The following is a 15,220-nucleotide window of genomic DNA, read 5'->3' on the forward strand; positions in this document are numbered from 1 at the left end:
TCCTCCTGTATAACTTTATACAGAAAATTCAGATGAAATTAAAAAGGTCTTTAATGAAAAAATTAAAAACTGGAACCCAGTACGACGTATAAACACCAAAGCAGTTCAAAGCTTAGAACAGATCCAGGAACACCAAAATAAACTCATGTTTACAACAAAGCAAGCAAAGTTAAGAGAGAACATTCACTTATGCTAATATGACACTGTACATTAATCTCCATTTCCATTCCATGTACAGCATCAAAGCAGAGCCATTAACTATGAAAATATTATCTGTATGAAGAAAATTATATTCTGCGTTATATGTGGAAAGTATGATGAACATTTTAAAATATCCAAGTGAAGAACTTTGTGAGTAGCCCGAACAGTCAACTCCTCTTCTGGTGTCGATCACATAACTTCGTAGCCGTCCCGAATGCCTTTGATCAAACAGCAGGCAAACACAATACCGAGTAACTGGAAGGAAGAGAGAAAACGGTCATCATTTTTGTTTACAACTTTTTAAAAACTAAAAGTCTGTAGAGTCCAGAAGCAAGATGAGCAACAACACATTACCATAGTAACAAAGGAAACTAAAATGAGCTGATAGACTCTTGAGTTTAAGAGCAAATTTTGTTTAATGGTGTTACATACCTGCAGGATAGCAATGACAACCGCTGCTACTATCACCCATAAGATGTTATTCTTTAGAAATGTCTCCATAGCAGCACTACAACCCTAAAGAGAACAAACAGAAAAGTTAGAATTGATCTCCACTGTGTCTGAGAAAGGTTAACTCAGAGTACACTCTGTATGCTTGTGGGCTTTTTGCCGTTTCGTTTTTCTTTCCTCCTTCCACATTTGAGGTTCTACAAATCACATAGTGTGACAATGAGAGCAGCTAGCTCAACCATTTTCTCGTGCACGTAAAGCAGTAAATCTTTTTTTGTTTGTTTGTTTTAGTCACTAATCTCCTGGTGGAAAATTTGTTTCAAAGATTTAACTTTGGAGGTACTCTGTTTGCCAGTTGTATAGTCTGTGAGAAAACAGCACTAGGCTTCTTTGCTTTGTAGCCTCAAACACTTTCCTTAAGAGTTTATGACCTCAGACACTCATTTAATAGCACAAAGTCCATTTTGTAAATTATGCTCACTACTGGATTCACAAAGGATGATTAACTAGTGCGCACTCATTGCCTAACAACATATCAATCAGTCATTAGCAGATGAGTTTGCAGTTCCAAATCCTTTAATCCTTTTCTGTGCTTGGCACAAAGCAAGACTGTTACGCAGCTGGAGTCCTGTTTCTAATATTTACATGCCATCCAGTTGCAGTTTGGTAACAATTATTTACTGTATGTCTCTTTAGCTTGCCAGATATATATATTTTTTTACCTATTTAAGCAACATGCTGATAACTTAGATGTTTTACTAAATAAACAGGACTTAAGAATTAAGAAAGTGAATTTCAGGTTAAATAAACTTAGAAAGAAATTGACCCCTGTTTACCTGCTGATACACTTTGTCAGAGTCAGTCATGGTTCCTATTCCACAGCCTTTAGTGACATTCTTGCAGCATGAGTCAGGCACAGAGTTTCCTTTGCTAGTGAAGTTTTCCCAGTCAGAAGAACCGTTCACACCGCAGCATTTCAGCTGGAAAATGCAAACAAGTCTATGAACAACAGCTATGAACTTGAGATGTAGAGTAAAATGATATGGAACACATTGTGCAAACAGCAACAATATCCTGTCACACGAAACTTACCAACAGGATGCAAAATGTTTTGACAGGGTGGTACCATACTAACCAAACAGTGAACAGGAACATTTACAGTGAACTTACGTTATGCTGAAGATTGTCCACGGTCTCTTTGAATTCTGGTGTACCCTTTTCGTACTTGGAGATCATTTCAGTGACGCTATCGTGGACGATAGTTGAGAGCTACACGGGAGGCACAACACACACAACATTGCAGCTCAAATTAAAACCACACCTTCTGCAGGGACTCACATAAAACAGATGTATTCAACACTTACCTTGTTTCTGAAGACGTATCCAACAATTGCTGCTGCAATCTCAACGATAACAATCAGTGAGAGAAGGACAGCAAACTGAGGGAGGAGAAAAGGAACGAATGAGGAATTGAATGATCTACCTGAGTGGTTGTCACACAAATAAACAGCAATTTTTACAATGAAATCTCGTGCAAAAAAGTTAACAAAAACAAAGTTACTGCATATGGTGCTGTGTGAATTACCGTGGTGACCATGCAGTGGTTTTCTTTGAAGGCTCCACAGCAACCAAAGAAGCTGATGAAGAAAATCACCACACCAACTCCGATCAGGATAATGGGAGCTGCCGAGGCAGTGGGATCAGTGATCTTGAGGGTTTTGTTAAGCGACACCTGAACCATGATTCCTACCACAATCAGTGCTAGGCCACATAGCTGCAAGAATAAGAAGTTAGGCTAGAGTGAATTCATGGGGAAAGGTTTATAATTTGTAATGTAATATTTTATTTGGCTATTTGACAAAAGTATGATAGCAAAGAAAAGCAACAATAATTTGATTCTTATTAGCAGCTAAACAATAAAACTGTACCAAATACACTTGTGTTTTTATACACCCAGGTACTTGACTTTGATAGGGATCAATCTAGAAAGTGTCACACCTGTGTGCCAGTTATGGAGGGTGAATACCACTACTTTAATAGGTGTATGTTAACCTTCTCTGACAGTTGGCAGCAATGCCAAGGGGTAATGGTAAATGGACTGATTCTTATATAGAGCTTTTCTAGTCTCCTGGAGTACTCAAAGCGCTCTATACAACATGCCACAGTCACCCAATCACCCCCATTCAAACAAGCACTTTCTTTCTATACTTAGTGCTTCCTAGCTTCATTCATACACATTCATATTCAGATGGATGCATCGGAGAGCAACTTGGGGTTAATATCTTGCCCAAGGATACTTGACATTCAGACTGGAGGAGCCTGGGATCAAATCACTAACCTTCCGATCAGTAGGGGACCTGCTCTGCTTCCTACAGCCACCTCAAGGGGGGACAAATTTCCCAAGACAAGTTTTTTTATCTTAATATAGCTACTACAAATTTTAAAGATTGAAAAAAAAAATAATCTGATTATGGTATCATTAAATCAATTTGATTTTTATATTATTGTACTTTTTCATTTCATGTAAGCAAACAACATGAGAAAGGTCTAAAACAAAAGAGGAAGTTGCAACATTTTTCAGTCCCTGAATGCGGATGTAAAACGATCAGATGATACAATGACAGTGTCACTGTCTGGTTTGGGTGATAAGAGCAATTCATTCGATCTTTTACAAACACTAATGTCTGACCGCAATCAGCTGTGTCCTTGAGCAAACTGTATTCTTTTTACTTTTATTCCCTTTTAACTCAGTCCTGCTACTTTTCTGATAAACAATTGTTCAGTTGTGCACTTTTTCAAGAAAAAAAAAATTATATATATATATATATATATATATATATATATATATATATATATATATATATATATATATATATATAAAAGAACAGGTGTTATTTATTTGCCATATCAAACATGTTTCGAATGACTAACAGTATAAAAATTGCTAAACTGTAAAATGTAGACCTATGTTAGATATTTTAAAGCTTTTGTATAAGGTGTGAGTAAGATTAAATTATTCATTAACCTGTTTTTATTGTTCTTGATACACATGGGCGAGGGCAAAAACAAATATATTGTGGCTGGAGATACCACTGGGAGTCCCTGAAGAACAACTTCAGCTCCCAACAGTATGCTCACTATTGTAGGGGTTTAATATTTGAAACATTTAAGGGAAAATAAATGTTTTCATACCAGTATGACAACCTGATACCTCTCCAGCCTCAGTGTCAGTCACATGTTTGCTATGCTATTCATATTAAGACCTGGCTGCTACTGTAGATCCTTCTGTGTTGGCTCCACCAATGTAAATATTTGAGCCTGAGTCAAACAAACAGCTAATGGTTGGTGTAGGACAAAATATAAAGGAGTGAACAGAGAAGCCAAGCAGAGCCCAGAAAGTCACAGAAATTCAGAAGAGAGTATACTTCATGTTTCCTGAGAAGGAAGCTGTGGCAAAATTTGGTGGCTCTCTTGCTCTCACAACTGAAGAGCTAATCAACAGGCAGATCAGACTGTGAGATTAACGTACAAAACAACTGTGCTGTTAAGACTTTTTGAACATGAACGTTATTTGGAGTTGTGGTTGCTCGTTTTCCTTTTGTTTTGCTGTGTTCATTTGTCTCTTTTAATTCTATTTTGTTGTACTTTTTCAACATGTTCAAAATAAAGATTCAATCAATCAATCAATCAAAAGAGTTCACAACACTCATCAGAATTGGTTATCATTGAAAAGATATAGAAGATTGTACTGAATAGATTTTCAATAGCTCTCTCCAGAAACTATTCGAATGTCTGTTATTCAGCCAGAGGCACTAGTTGTGTTGCCACTCTGATCTGAAAATCAAGAAAAACTTGCGCAAACTAGCAACACAATAGGGCTGAAACTCACAGGTCACTCACCATGAGGCTCCAGTTTACTTATTTACAGTGTCTACAGGTGTAACCAAAGTCCTTTTACAAGGAAGTATCACAACTCAGCAACCATAGTAAAAAGAATTCAGGTAGTAATTTTAAAATCTTACTCGAACTGAAAGGGAGAAGACAAATGTATGAACCAGACGCAGAAACTAGCCAATCAAATACACACAGTTTCACAGCATTAATTTTTCACGACTCACTGCGGTCACCACAGTCAGCATGATCGTTCCGCAAACAGATAAGGGAGTGGCTGTTTCTTTATTTTAAGAAACTGTATGCATTATTTTAAAAGTTGTTTTATTTGAAATCCAAAAACCTATATGTCTTTTATGCCTGAGCGAATGAAACTTCAATCTACAAAAAAAAAAGAGAAAAAGTGGCAAAGGGCTAGAAAAACAGTCAGTCTATGGCTACGAACATCCTTTTTTACTAACACTCCCACAAGGCAAAGCGATGTCAAAATACATAATGGTGCAACCAGCTGAGGAAATTTCACAACATGTCAAATAGAGGTGGGAATCACCATACAACTCACGATATGACATTATCACAATACTTAACGCACAATACGATATTATTGCAATTTTTAAAAATATTTTGCGATATGCAAATTCTGTACATAAAGGTAAACTTTATCAATATTCATTTTATCTAATATCAAAGTCTCACACTCAGTCTTTCTCTCATTTCAGTCAGTTTTATAAACTGAACGGTTTGTATTACAGTCTAGTCCAACTTAACTGAATGCAACCATCTGGTACAATTATAGCTATTCTGAACTATGCAATTTATGAAAACTATGCAGCCCATTCAGCAACTGAAGAATTTGAAAGTAAATTAAAACAAACTATAATTTTACATTAAATAAAAAAGTTTTAAACTTCATTAAAATAAAACATGTCTTAAATTAAAATAAATAAACTGTCATGTTTATTGCTGCCAAAAAAAAAGTTAAACACATTTGGACAGTAAAGGAATGTCAGGATTCTTGCTCAGAAAAAGGAGCTGATCAACATGCTCTGAAGTCAGAGCATGTTCCAGTCCACGAAAAAATTGTTTGTAACAAAATATCGATTTCTGCTGTCCCTGTATCGATACATTATTAGCAAACAAAATATCACGATACTACACAGTATCGATTTTTTCCCCCACCCCTAATGTCAAACCACTGCTCAACACTGCGAAATCCACTGAGTATTTCCTATATGGGGAGTTATCAGTGAGTGAACACTGACATGTTTCTTCATTTTTCTGTTATACTTTCTTCTTTAGCGTGCAGGGATCAATTTTAGTTATTATTAAGTAGTAAGTTGTCAGTAACCAGTGTCAATACACATTTTGACCTTTTTTGAGAAAAAGATCAAAATGTGGAGATTATTTACAGTTGTTGTTTCCTGACAACTGCATTAAAAATCGCACTTCAGAATCGTTTCTAGTAACAAGGAAGGAAATGATGTCTCATATAGCACATAAACACAGCATGGTGATAAGTATGATGGTTCAGGATGGTTCAGAAAGCTGCATCTGGTCACATGGAAAAACCACACAAACCTGGAGGAGCTCACAAGGTGCCAATTTGTTTCATTAACTCATCTACACAAGGCTTTTTGTTGAGGTTATAGCAGCAGTGACAGTTTATCTTGAAAGAACATATGTAGTGTGCACATTTTGACTTTTTTCTCGAAATGCAATTACGACTTTAATCTCAAAATTTTCACCTCATTCTCAAAATGATCTATAATATGTTTTCTTAATGTGGCCCTAATACACCTTTGTAGAGTTGTGATGTTTGAGTGGGTCATTGAGTAGACAATTTTCATATATGGAAAGGCACCGTAGAGTCGAGAGGCATTTCTTACTACTGTCTAATTTATTTATTTACAACTATCAATTAAATCAATTAAAGTAATAGTCAATTATTATTGATCGGAATTCGTCAGCATAATGTTTATATATGCCTCCACTTACATCAGTGTGCTACACACATTAAATTATTATATACTGTTTATAAATACTGACCAGAAGAGTGAAATAAGGTGTCCCAATAAATAATGAAAATAATGACAGCACTTCTAAAAAAGTGGAAAAAATTAACAATACCAAAGTGCATCTATAACAGTTTATTGTTTATAACTGTTTATTGTTATTCTCCGCTCACTCATGACCAACAAAAAAGCTCTTAATAGGAGTTGAGAAAATTGCCACCTAAAACAAATAAACAGAAAAAGTTTTTATTTCTGCCTTAGACTGTAGACTTTATGTGCCCAAGACTAGGGCTGGGCCATATCATACCATTCACGGTAATACCAGTATAATGTTGGGCAACGATAAGAAAATGAAATATCGCAATAGAATATGGGTAAAATATGCACGCGCAGTGCCTTTGTTTTCTGCTGGAAACCTCACATAAAGCATATACAAGCCAAACTGTCAAGAAGCATCTCCGTACTAAGTAAAGTTAAATATTTTTTGCCTTCCAAATCACTCCGGGTACTTTATTGTTCACTTATATTGCCATATTTGGAATACTGTGTGGAAATTTGGGGAAACACATATAAAACTGCACTTCAACCAATATGTAAAATTCAAAAAAAAGCAATCAGGATGATTAATAAAGCAGGATTTAGAGACCATACTAACATCATGTTTTTGAAATTAAAAATACTGAAGTTTATGGATCTTATAAAATATAAAACTGCAAAAATTATGTACAAGGCCAGATACAATATGTTACCAGGAAATATACAGAGGATGTTCTATGACAGAGAAGGAGACTATGAATTGAGGGGGAAATTGAATCTAAGGATTCTTAAAGCACGGTCAAAGGTTAAAACCTTTTGTGTCACTATTTATGGGGTAAAACTGTGGAATAGTTTTACTATAGATCTACAGCAATGCTCAGGAATTAGTAAGTTCATGAAAATACTTCGAAAACTGATTTTGGAAGAATATGATACCGATAAAGATGATCACCCATTGTATGTATAAAAATATCAAATTATATCCAAATTATATCAGTCACGGTAGCCAAGTTTATATAGGTTCTCCTCGTGTATCGTGTGGAGTATGTGATGATGGGAATTAGGTGAATTATGTGGGATCAATAAGATGTTGAGCAGGGGTAGGAATTAATAAGTATGTTCATACTTCTTCCTACTCCTTTTCAGACCAAACATTGTTACATTATGTCAGACGATTTTGTTTTATTTCATTATATATTTTTTGTTTATCTGAACACATACGTGTGTGTGTGTGTATATCTACATATATATTCGTATCTGTAAATGAAAATATATGTAGTGTGTATATATTGTTTTTTGTTTTATATGTCTGAAACAAATAAAGATACAATACAATACAATACAATACAATACAATACAATACAATACAAACATGGCGGAAAAAGCATGGCGGTGACAGAGAATGAGAAGAGCGAAAGCGGATCGTTGAATGAAACGGATGAACCAGAATTGGTTTGTAAAAATGCTGCAACTTCAGTGGTGTGGAACTGGTTTAGCTTTCGTCTGTCAGATACACAACAAAGCACTATTTTTGCTAGAGCATGCTAGCGGGCCGTCGTTATTACCTTGTTTTTGGAAAATACGGCACACTTAAAATCAATCCTTTGATTTTTCTGAAAATCGACAGTGCCGCTTATAATCCCGTGTGCCTTATGTATGAATTCTGGTTGTGTTTACTGACCTTGAAACGATTTTATGTCGTACACTGCGCTTGAAAATCTGTCAAATGTTTTAGTACAACTTTGCTAAGCTACGAACCTGCACCGCTTGATGGATTGTCGGAGCATTACGACTATCGTAGGCAGGAGCCTCGCGGAGTGATACGTACCGTGCTTCAACATAATATTACTGTATTGTGTGTGTATAACCTCTTTTTAAGTTTTGTGGATATTTTACATGGTTAAGCTGAGGATATGTCGGCCAATTTCCACTGGAAATGCCTTTTGGTTAAACTGTCAGCAAGGAATTTGCATTTGCACTGTTACATTTTTATATAACTTTAATGCACACAAAAAACAGCTGCTTGTTTAAGTGAAAATACATTGATGGTTTGTTTGTTTTTTTGCACTAATAAAGTTGTGGAGTTGTAAAGTACTTTGTCTAGTGTCAATTATATCGTCCGTTATTTTGTTATAGCAAATTTTCAAATGTATATCGTGATAAATATTTTTGGTCACATCGCCCTGCTCTACCCAAGACTTGTCAAACTTAAAGGCATGCTAGTGTTCAAATGTGAAAAAAACATCTGAAATAAAGGCAATGACAACTTTGACTGTATTGTCGAGTTAAAGGCCATTGACTTCACAAAAACTGTGTATTATTTTCTTAAAACAATTTCATTTTCATTTTCTTTAGATTAAGTTAGGTTTTATGGTGACATCTTAAAACAATACTGCTCAGTTGACTCAAAATCCCAGGGTACACCTGGACTTAAGGAAATGCTGCTGTAAAGACTGAACTGTTTACCGAGTATAAGTATTAAATAATGGGACTTAAAGGGAAGTCCCGTCAAAACAGCTTTGTCATTTTTACTTCCTCTTGCCCTATCATAAATAACAGTTTGTTAATTTAGAGTTAACTGTGCAAACACCAGCTTACCGAAATTTATGGGGTGACTAAGCAGGAGGAAAAAATGATCTGGAGTCACATGGTACTGCAACACTTTGGAAATCTGGTCATAAGATTCACATTCCTGCCTCTCTTATACCCTCTCTCTTATCGTCACCATGAAGGTGATGTAAAACGAACTAATCTTGGAAAAAGTTCACTAATTATCCCATTAGATTTAAACACAAAACTGAAGAATGGGTAATGTGACTTTCTGTGTGTGTGTGTGTGTGTGTTCATCATCTGATTTTACAAATGATTCCACCCTATATGCTCAACCTTTAAGCCAGAGTCACAGTGCTAGTAAAAGGAGAAATGTGACAAAAAGGTCCTGAAATGAAAATATTGTGTAGATCAAGATCAAGAAGATAAGCCGAAAACATAAACGTATACTAGACAACAGTGTTGCCTTCCTTCCTGCAGTTAGTTTTAGGTGGTTTCCATGTCCACTCTGCTGTGTTTTGTTTCTTTTTTTCATAGCCCAGTTTTACTATAAAAGAAATGTGATTGCTGCTACTTACCCAGAAGATGAAGTTGAAAAAGAAAACTAGATACTTGACACATTTCATTCCTCCTGTTACGCTCATGATGAATGACGAAGATCTGTTTTCTACATTAAAAAAAGAAAGCAAGTTTATTGCAAGTTTAATTCTTAACTGATTACATCAGCTGTAATACGAGCAGCTGAAGGGTGGAAGAGCTGACTCGTTTTCAGTAGGATACTAACTCTCATTGCTATGAAAACGCTTGGTGATTTATATTTTTAAAGTTAGATCAACGCGTCACACATTTCGCTGATTGATTTGTATTTAGATTTACTAATTAAAAGTTACGAAGGAGTCTCAAAAAATGTTAGGACTGTACTTTAATGTCATTATATATAGACACGATAAAATTAAGGAAACACGCAGATCTGGATAACACTTAATAATTGGAGTAAATTGAGAAGAGTCTGAGGAACACACAGCCCCACTTCTCTGACCGTTAATCACTGCTAGCAAGCAACAAAACAAGCTTTGTCAACGAGTCAAACTTTTTACACAAACAGCCAAGATCAAATTACCGACAGCTGTTAGTCTGAAAACGGAATTATTCTTAAATACACACAAATAAGTCTACAAATTAAGTTAAAAGAATTACGATAAACCACCCTTATCTACATTAGGCGACATTTTTCTTTTGTCTAAAAGAAAAGACAACGGAACCGCTAGATGCACAGTTTAGAAAGCGACCCAAAAAAAACACCGGACGGAAAACGGTTAGGAGAAAAAGAAAACTTTTTCAGTGCTATTTTAACACCTACCTTTCAGAAGAAGTTTTTAAAATCTTGCCACGAAAGGCGAAGACAAAGTTGAAGCTGTAGGGGACTCTGATGCGTTCCGCCGTTTATACTCCCTCCTCTTTCTTTCACGCTCTCTGCTACCTCCTGCTCCCTCCTTTTTACTGTCCTGCGCAACTCTACCCTTCAATGCTGCCTTCAGGGCCCCGTCGTTAAATGCAAACTCCTACTGCTGTGTAATATTCTAGCGTAGTCGGTTAATGTTAGGATATGTAAAGATATATCGGTTGATTAACTAGTTGGTGTTATTGGAGAATTGGAGTCAGGTTGAGGTGTGGCAAAACCAATATGGCAAAGCTGTAATTCTAGAACTTTCTACATACCAATCAGTTTGACTTTCATTTTCCCATTTTTAAATGAGCCCCATACATCCATCTATTTAGAAACTGACCTGACTTGTTTACATAGTCTGGAAGTTTGAATCCATAAAAATAACTCCATCAGTCACCTAGAGATCACTTTAATTAGTATAAATAGAGGTAACTCTAGGACCACAGCATCATATAATCCCAGTGTCACTTCATGTTAGCTGTTTGTCTGTGTGCGCATGTTTATTATGTATAGCTTATTTTTTGAGTAAAGCTAATACTTTCTCTTCATTCACTCATACAAATATTTGCAAGTTGTAAATACCAGCGTCATAAGCTGCTAATTAATATAAATTCGTTGTAAGGCATTAACAACCAATTTTGGGTTGTCAGGGAAAATGTATTTTCTCTTCTTGTTATTTGTAAATTTGGTTCACATTCTCTTAACATGCTGCTATTGTTCAAAATTTACACATACATCAATAAAGGGCTACTGATTTAAAATATCTACATTAATTGCACCAGTTTGTATTTCACAACAAACGAGTAGTATACTATGTGCACAAAGCCATGATTATCTCCATCCATTTGTTATTAAATTATCTCACTTCCATTAAAAAAAAGGGTGCAAATGTAAAGTGTGACACAAGTTATGTTTAATACACAAGTTACAACACAATGTGTGAAAGGTGAACTCCTCATATATTTCCCCATTTTACACACTAACGTTCTTATCCTGGTGATTAAGTGTCTTACTGACCAAAATTTACAAAGAATTCAAATGAGCTGTGATCACTCAAGTCACTGTCACTTCCTGTGACATATAAATTACAGTAAGGCTGTGCTTTTATAACATCAGAAAGTATTATTATCATTTATGATCATGTGGTAAAAGTCTGAATGATGTGAACAAATCCAGTACAGATAAAGATAAACCTCCAGCAACACTTTAGTTCATACAACAACTTTATTATTTAACCAACACATTTCAACTTATGGTATTCCTCAGGTCATCATAAAACAGTTCAAATGCTGAACACTTATATTTTTATGGTGCTCTATTTGCAAACAGTTATATGATTATTTTTCTCTTACTTTTAAATATGTTTTACAGTGTTTTCCAGAGGAAACTAAATCACTAATCCTAGGTGCTCTCCTTGTTACCTGCAAAGTAATAAATGTGTAGTTGGTTCATAAATGTATCACACACAAAAACCACCCGAGTAACCTACATTCCTGAATAGACCATAAAGTAGTAATAATACGTGTGACCTAGTTTAAAATAAAATAAAATAAGTGACACAAGTGACAGATGGTGTCACAGTTGGCTAATTTGATGTATGCACAGCAGCAGCTTTTAGTTTAACCTTCACTGAGTGTCTAACTGCGAAATATTAAACAGCACTTTGCTTCCTTCCACGAACACATTTCAAAGCTGCTACACTCTCTGCATGCTGCGGGAACATAGTGATAACATTGTGAAATGCAGCGTCATGTGGTTCCGCCATTTGACAATATTAAATGACACGTATGCCAGTAGGTCAGGGCAGCTGTTCAGTTTGTAACCGGAGCCTAGAGCTACACTCACTGTGTTTATGTAGCACTACTTTGAGCTGAATGCTTGCTTCAGCATATTTAAAACATTTTAGGTGTTGTGTTTGCCATGTTTTCAATTTTGCTAATCACACTAGAGACATATCATAAAAATATATTTATGCATTTCGTAAGTGTATGTCCACATTATTTTTGTTGTCGGTAAGGCGGTATCTTTCAACATCCTTTGAACACTTCACCAATTAGTTGCTAAAATTACATGCTAAAAGTCCTTTGTGCTTTAATGCCAAGCTTTTGAAGTGGTGGTCATTTTCACTCCTCATAACAGGAAAGGCGTGGGTGATACTAAAGAAGTAATGATGGCTTAACCCAAACAGTTGCACCACCCTTCACATGACAGTCTACCTCCTGGTCTTCAAGGCGAGACCAGGATCTTAAAACTGGGTGAGCACAAAAATGAGTCATGAATTAATATGATCAATTACACTTGTCCTTTGCAGCTTGTGACATTTAAATATGTCAGTGTGTGGTCTTGAGGGCTTGAAAAAAAGAAGATAACTGGACATTTTTACGTTTCCCAAGACCTTTCAGCTCTCATGCAGTTGGCTTCTTGAGAGGTAAAATTCCTAAAGACGTCGAGTTACCTTATTCAAGCCCTCAAGACTACTATGATCTGGATGACTGAAAACTTACACAGACATTTCACTGTGTGAAGATAAGAACAACTTCATTTGTATTCAAGCTCTTGATAATGATTAAGTACTTACATGTCCACAAGAGGGCAACACTTGTTTGACATTACTGAACTTAAGTGGAAGTTCACAGAAGTTCAGTGGAAGTTGTCACTGTGCTGTTAGTGCTGAGTTTTTCTCAGCAGTTTTCCCCTTTAGCAGCCAAAACAAACAAACAAACAAAAATATCACCCTTGGTTACACGACCATAAAATGTAATAAAATGGCCTGATTTTTTTTCTTAACGCATATTATCAACAATTTAACAAATAAAATGAGCAGATGGAGTGGTTTTAGCGTACTCTATTCAGGATCGCAAAGAGGTCAGAACTTTAATATTGAAGCTTTAATTTTTTTATTTTTTCTTTCTGCCTGTCCCGTTTGGTTCTTTTGCCAACCAGAATTATTGTCTAAAGGCAAAGAAAGATGCCCAACGGATTTACTTTACCAAATGGACCATCCCGGCCTTGCTCTATTGGTCTATTTGATTCACCTTTGCTTTTATTGTTTATTTTATTTTATTTTCACTTGCTACACACGGGACAGACATGACTGGGGGAAAGAGAAGGGAGAAAGAAAGAGAGGCAGGGAAAGAAAAACAGCGGGGAGAGGAACGGTGATAAAGGCATAAAAACAAAAACCAACAAAACAAACAGACAGAAAAAACATATATCAATTACCTGGATCACCTGTTGAGAAAGATAAAAGAGAAAACAAGCAAAAAAAGAGAGAGCAATATAATAAACAACATCATCGCAACAGGCTGTATCAAGACTAGATTAGATTAGATTAGATTAGATAAAACTTTATTAATCCCTCGGGTGGGAAATTCGGTTTCCAATAGCACAGAACTGACAGAAGTTGCAGAATGTGAGCAGAGTACTATATATAGGCAAGGCAAGGCAAGTTTATTTGTATAGCACAATTCAACAACAAGGTGATTCAAAGTGCTTTACAGAGACATTATATACACATATATAAATACAGAGACATATATAAATAAAATATACAAAAGGGATAAATAGAATAAATAGGAATAAGAATAGAAGGGAATTGCACATTTCAAGTATTGAAGTCTATTGCACCGTTGGATATTAACAAAAAGTATTGCACAGTGAAGAGGCACTACAGCTTAGTTGTTCCCCCCTACTTTGTCCTCCTGTTTCCTCTCCCTCTCCCCTCCAGAGAGGGGTTAAACAGTCTGATGGCATGTGGGACAAAGGAGTTTTTAAGTCTGTTGGTTCTTGTCTTTGGGAGAAGCAACCTGCCACTGAACAGACTCCTCTGGTTGTCTATGGCCGTGTGCAGAGGATGCCCAGCATTGTCCATAATGTCCAGCAATTTTTTTAATGTCCTTTTCTCTGCCACTGTCACCAGAGTGTCCAGCTTCATGCTGACCACAGAGCCAGCCTTCCTGATCAGACTAATGTAATCTATTAGATAATTTAATGTATTCAATGTGATATTGAATTGTGGCGATTGCTTTATGTTTAATTCTTTGTCTGGACCTCTTTCATAAACTTTGAGATTCCTCTTTCTGGAGATCAGTCGGTCCTGTGCAATAATACAAAACAGACAAGACCACATAAAAGGCTAAACAGCAGTACATGTTCTTACAAATCATTAACTGACCACAGCAAGGATTATATTAATACTGAAACAATGAATGTGAATTCTCCCATAGACTTAAGAATATACTGGGTAGGAATAACACAATTCTATCTTTTAATCAAAGCCTTCTTTACCCTGAGCTGTGCAGGGCATTGTGGAGTTCAGATTTTTGTGTATTTGCTCATCTGATTTCACATGCATATGAACTTGAATGATATCTTCAGTGAAGTAATTTAAGTATTGTGGGGGGGCGGGGGCGGGGGGGGGGGGGTTGGAACATAATACTTAAATGATTTATCTAAAAAATAAAACATCTTCTAACTATCAAAACAATTTTTCTTGTGGATTTAAGGAAGATTTTTTTATAACTTTATTTGAAATTGTAAAGTGAACTGTTAGTCATTCCAGTTCAGTTTGTACAGTAGACATACAGGGCAAATAGGAGTGGATTTCGGGAAAATAAAGAGACGTACTCTAAAA

General features: G+C 35.9%; 1 protein-coding gene across 1 annotated transcript; it reads right to left on the reverse strand.

The window, feature by feature from the left end:
* Positions 1–33: 33 nt before the first annotated feature.
* On the reverse strand, positions 34–10,674 carry cd63 (CD63 molecule). Its single transcript, XM_085444988.1, has 8 exons — positions 10,501–10,674; positions 9,719–9,807; positions 2,237–2,425; positions 2,016–2,090; positions 1,822–1,920; positions 1,488–1,631; positions 634–717; positions 34–456 (listed from the first exon to the last, which is right to left on the reverse strand). Exons 2-8 carry the CDS (start codon positions 9,782–9,784, stop codon positions 391–393), a joined length of 723 nt encoding a protein of 240 aa, XP_085301114.1. The 5' UTR covers positions 9,785–9,807; positions 10,501–10,674; the 3' UTR covers positions 34–390.
* Positions 10,675–15,220: the final 4,546 nt, after the last annotated feature.

The sequence above is a fragment of the Copadichromis virginalis genome, linkage group LG20 (assembly GCF_057382275.1).
Source record: "Copadichromis virginalis isolate Kocher_CV1m ecotype Utaka linkage group LG20, C_Virginalis_male_GT1.1, whole genome shotgun sequence".
Classification (NCBI taxonomy): Eukaryota; Metazoa; Chordata; class Actinopteri; order Cichliformes; family Cichlidae; genus Copadichromis; species Copadichromis virginalis.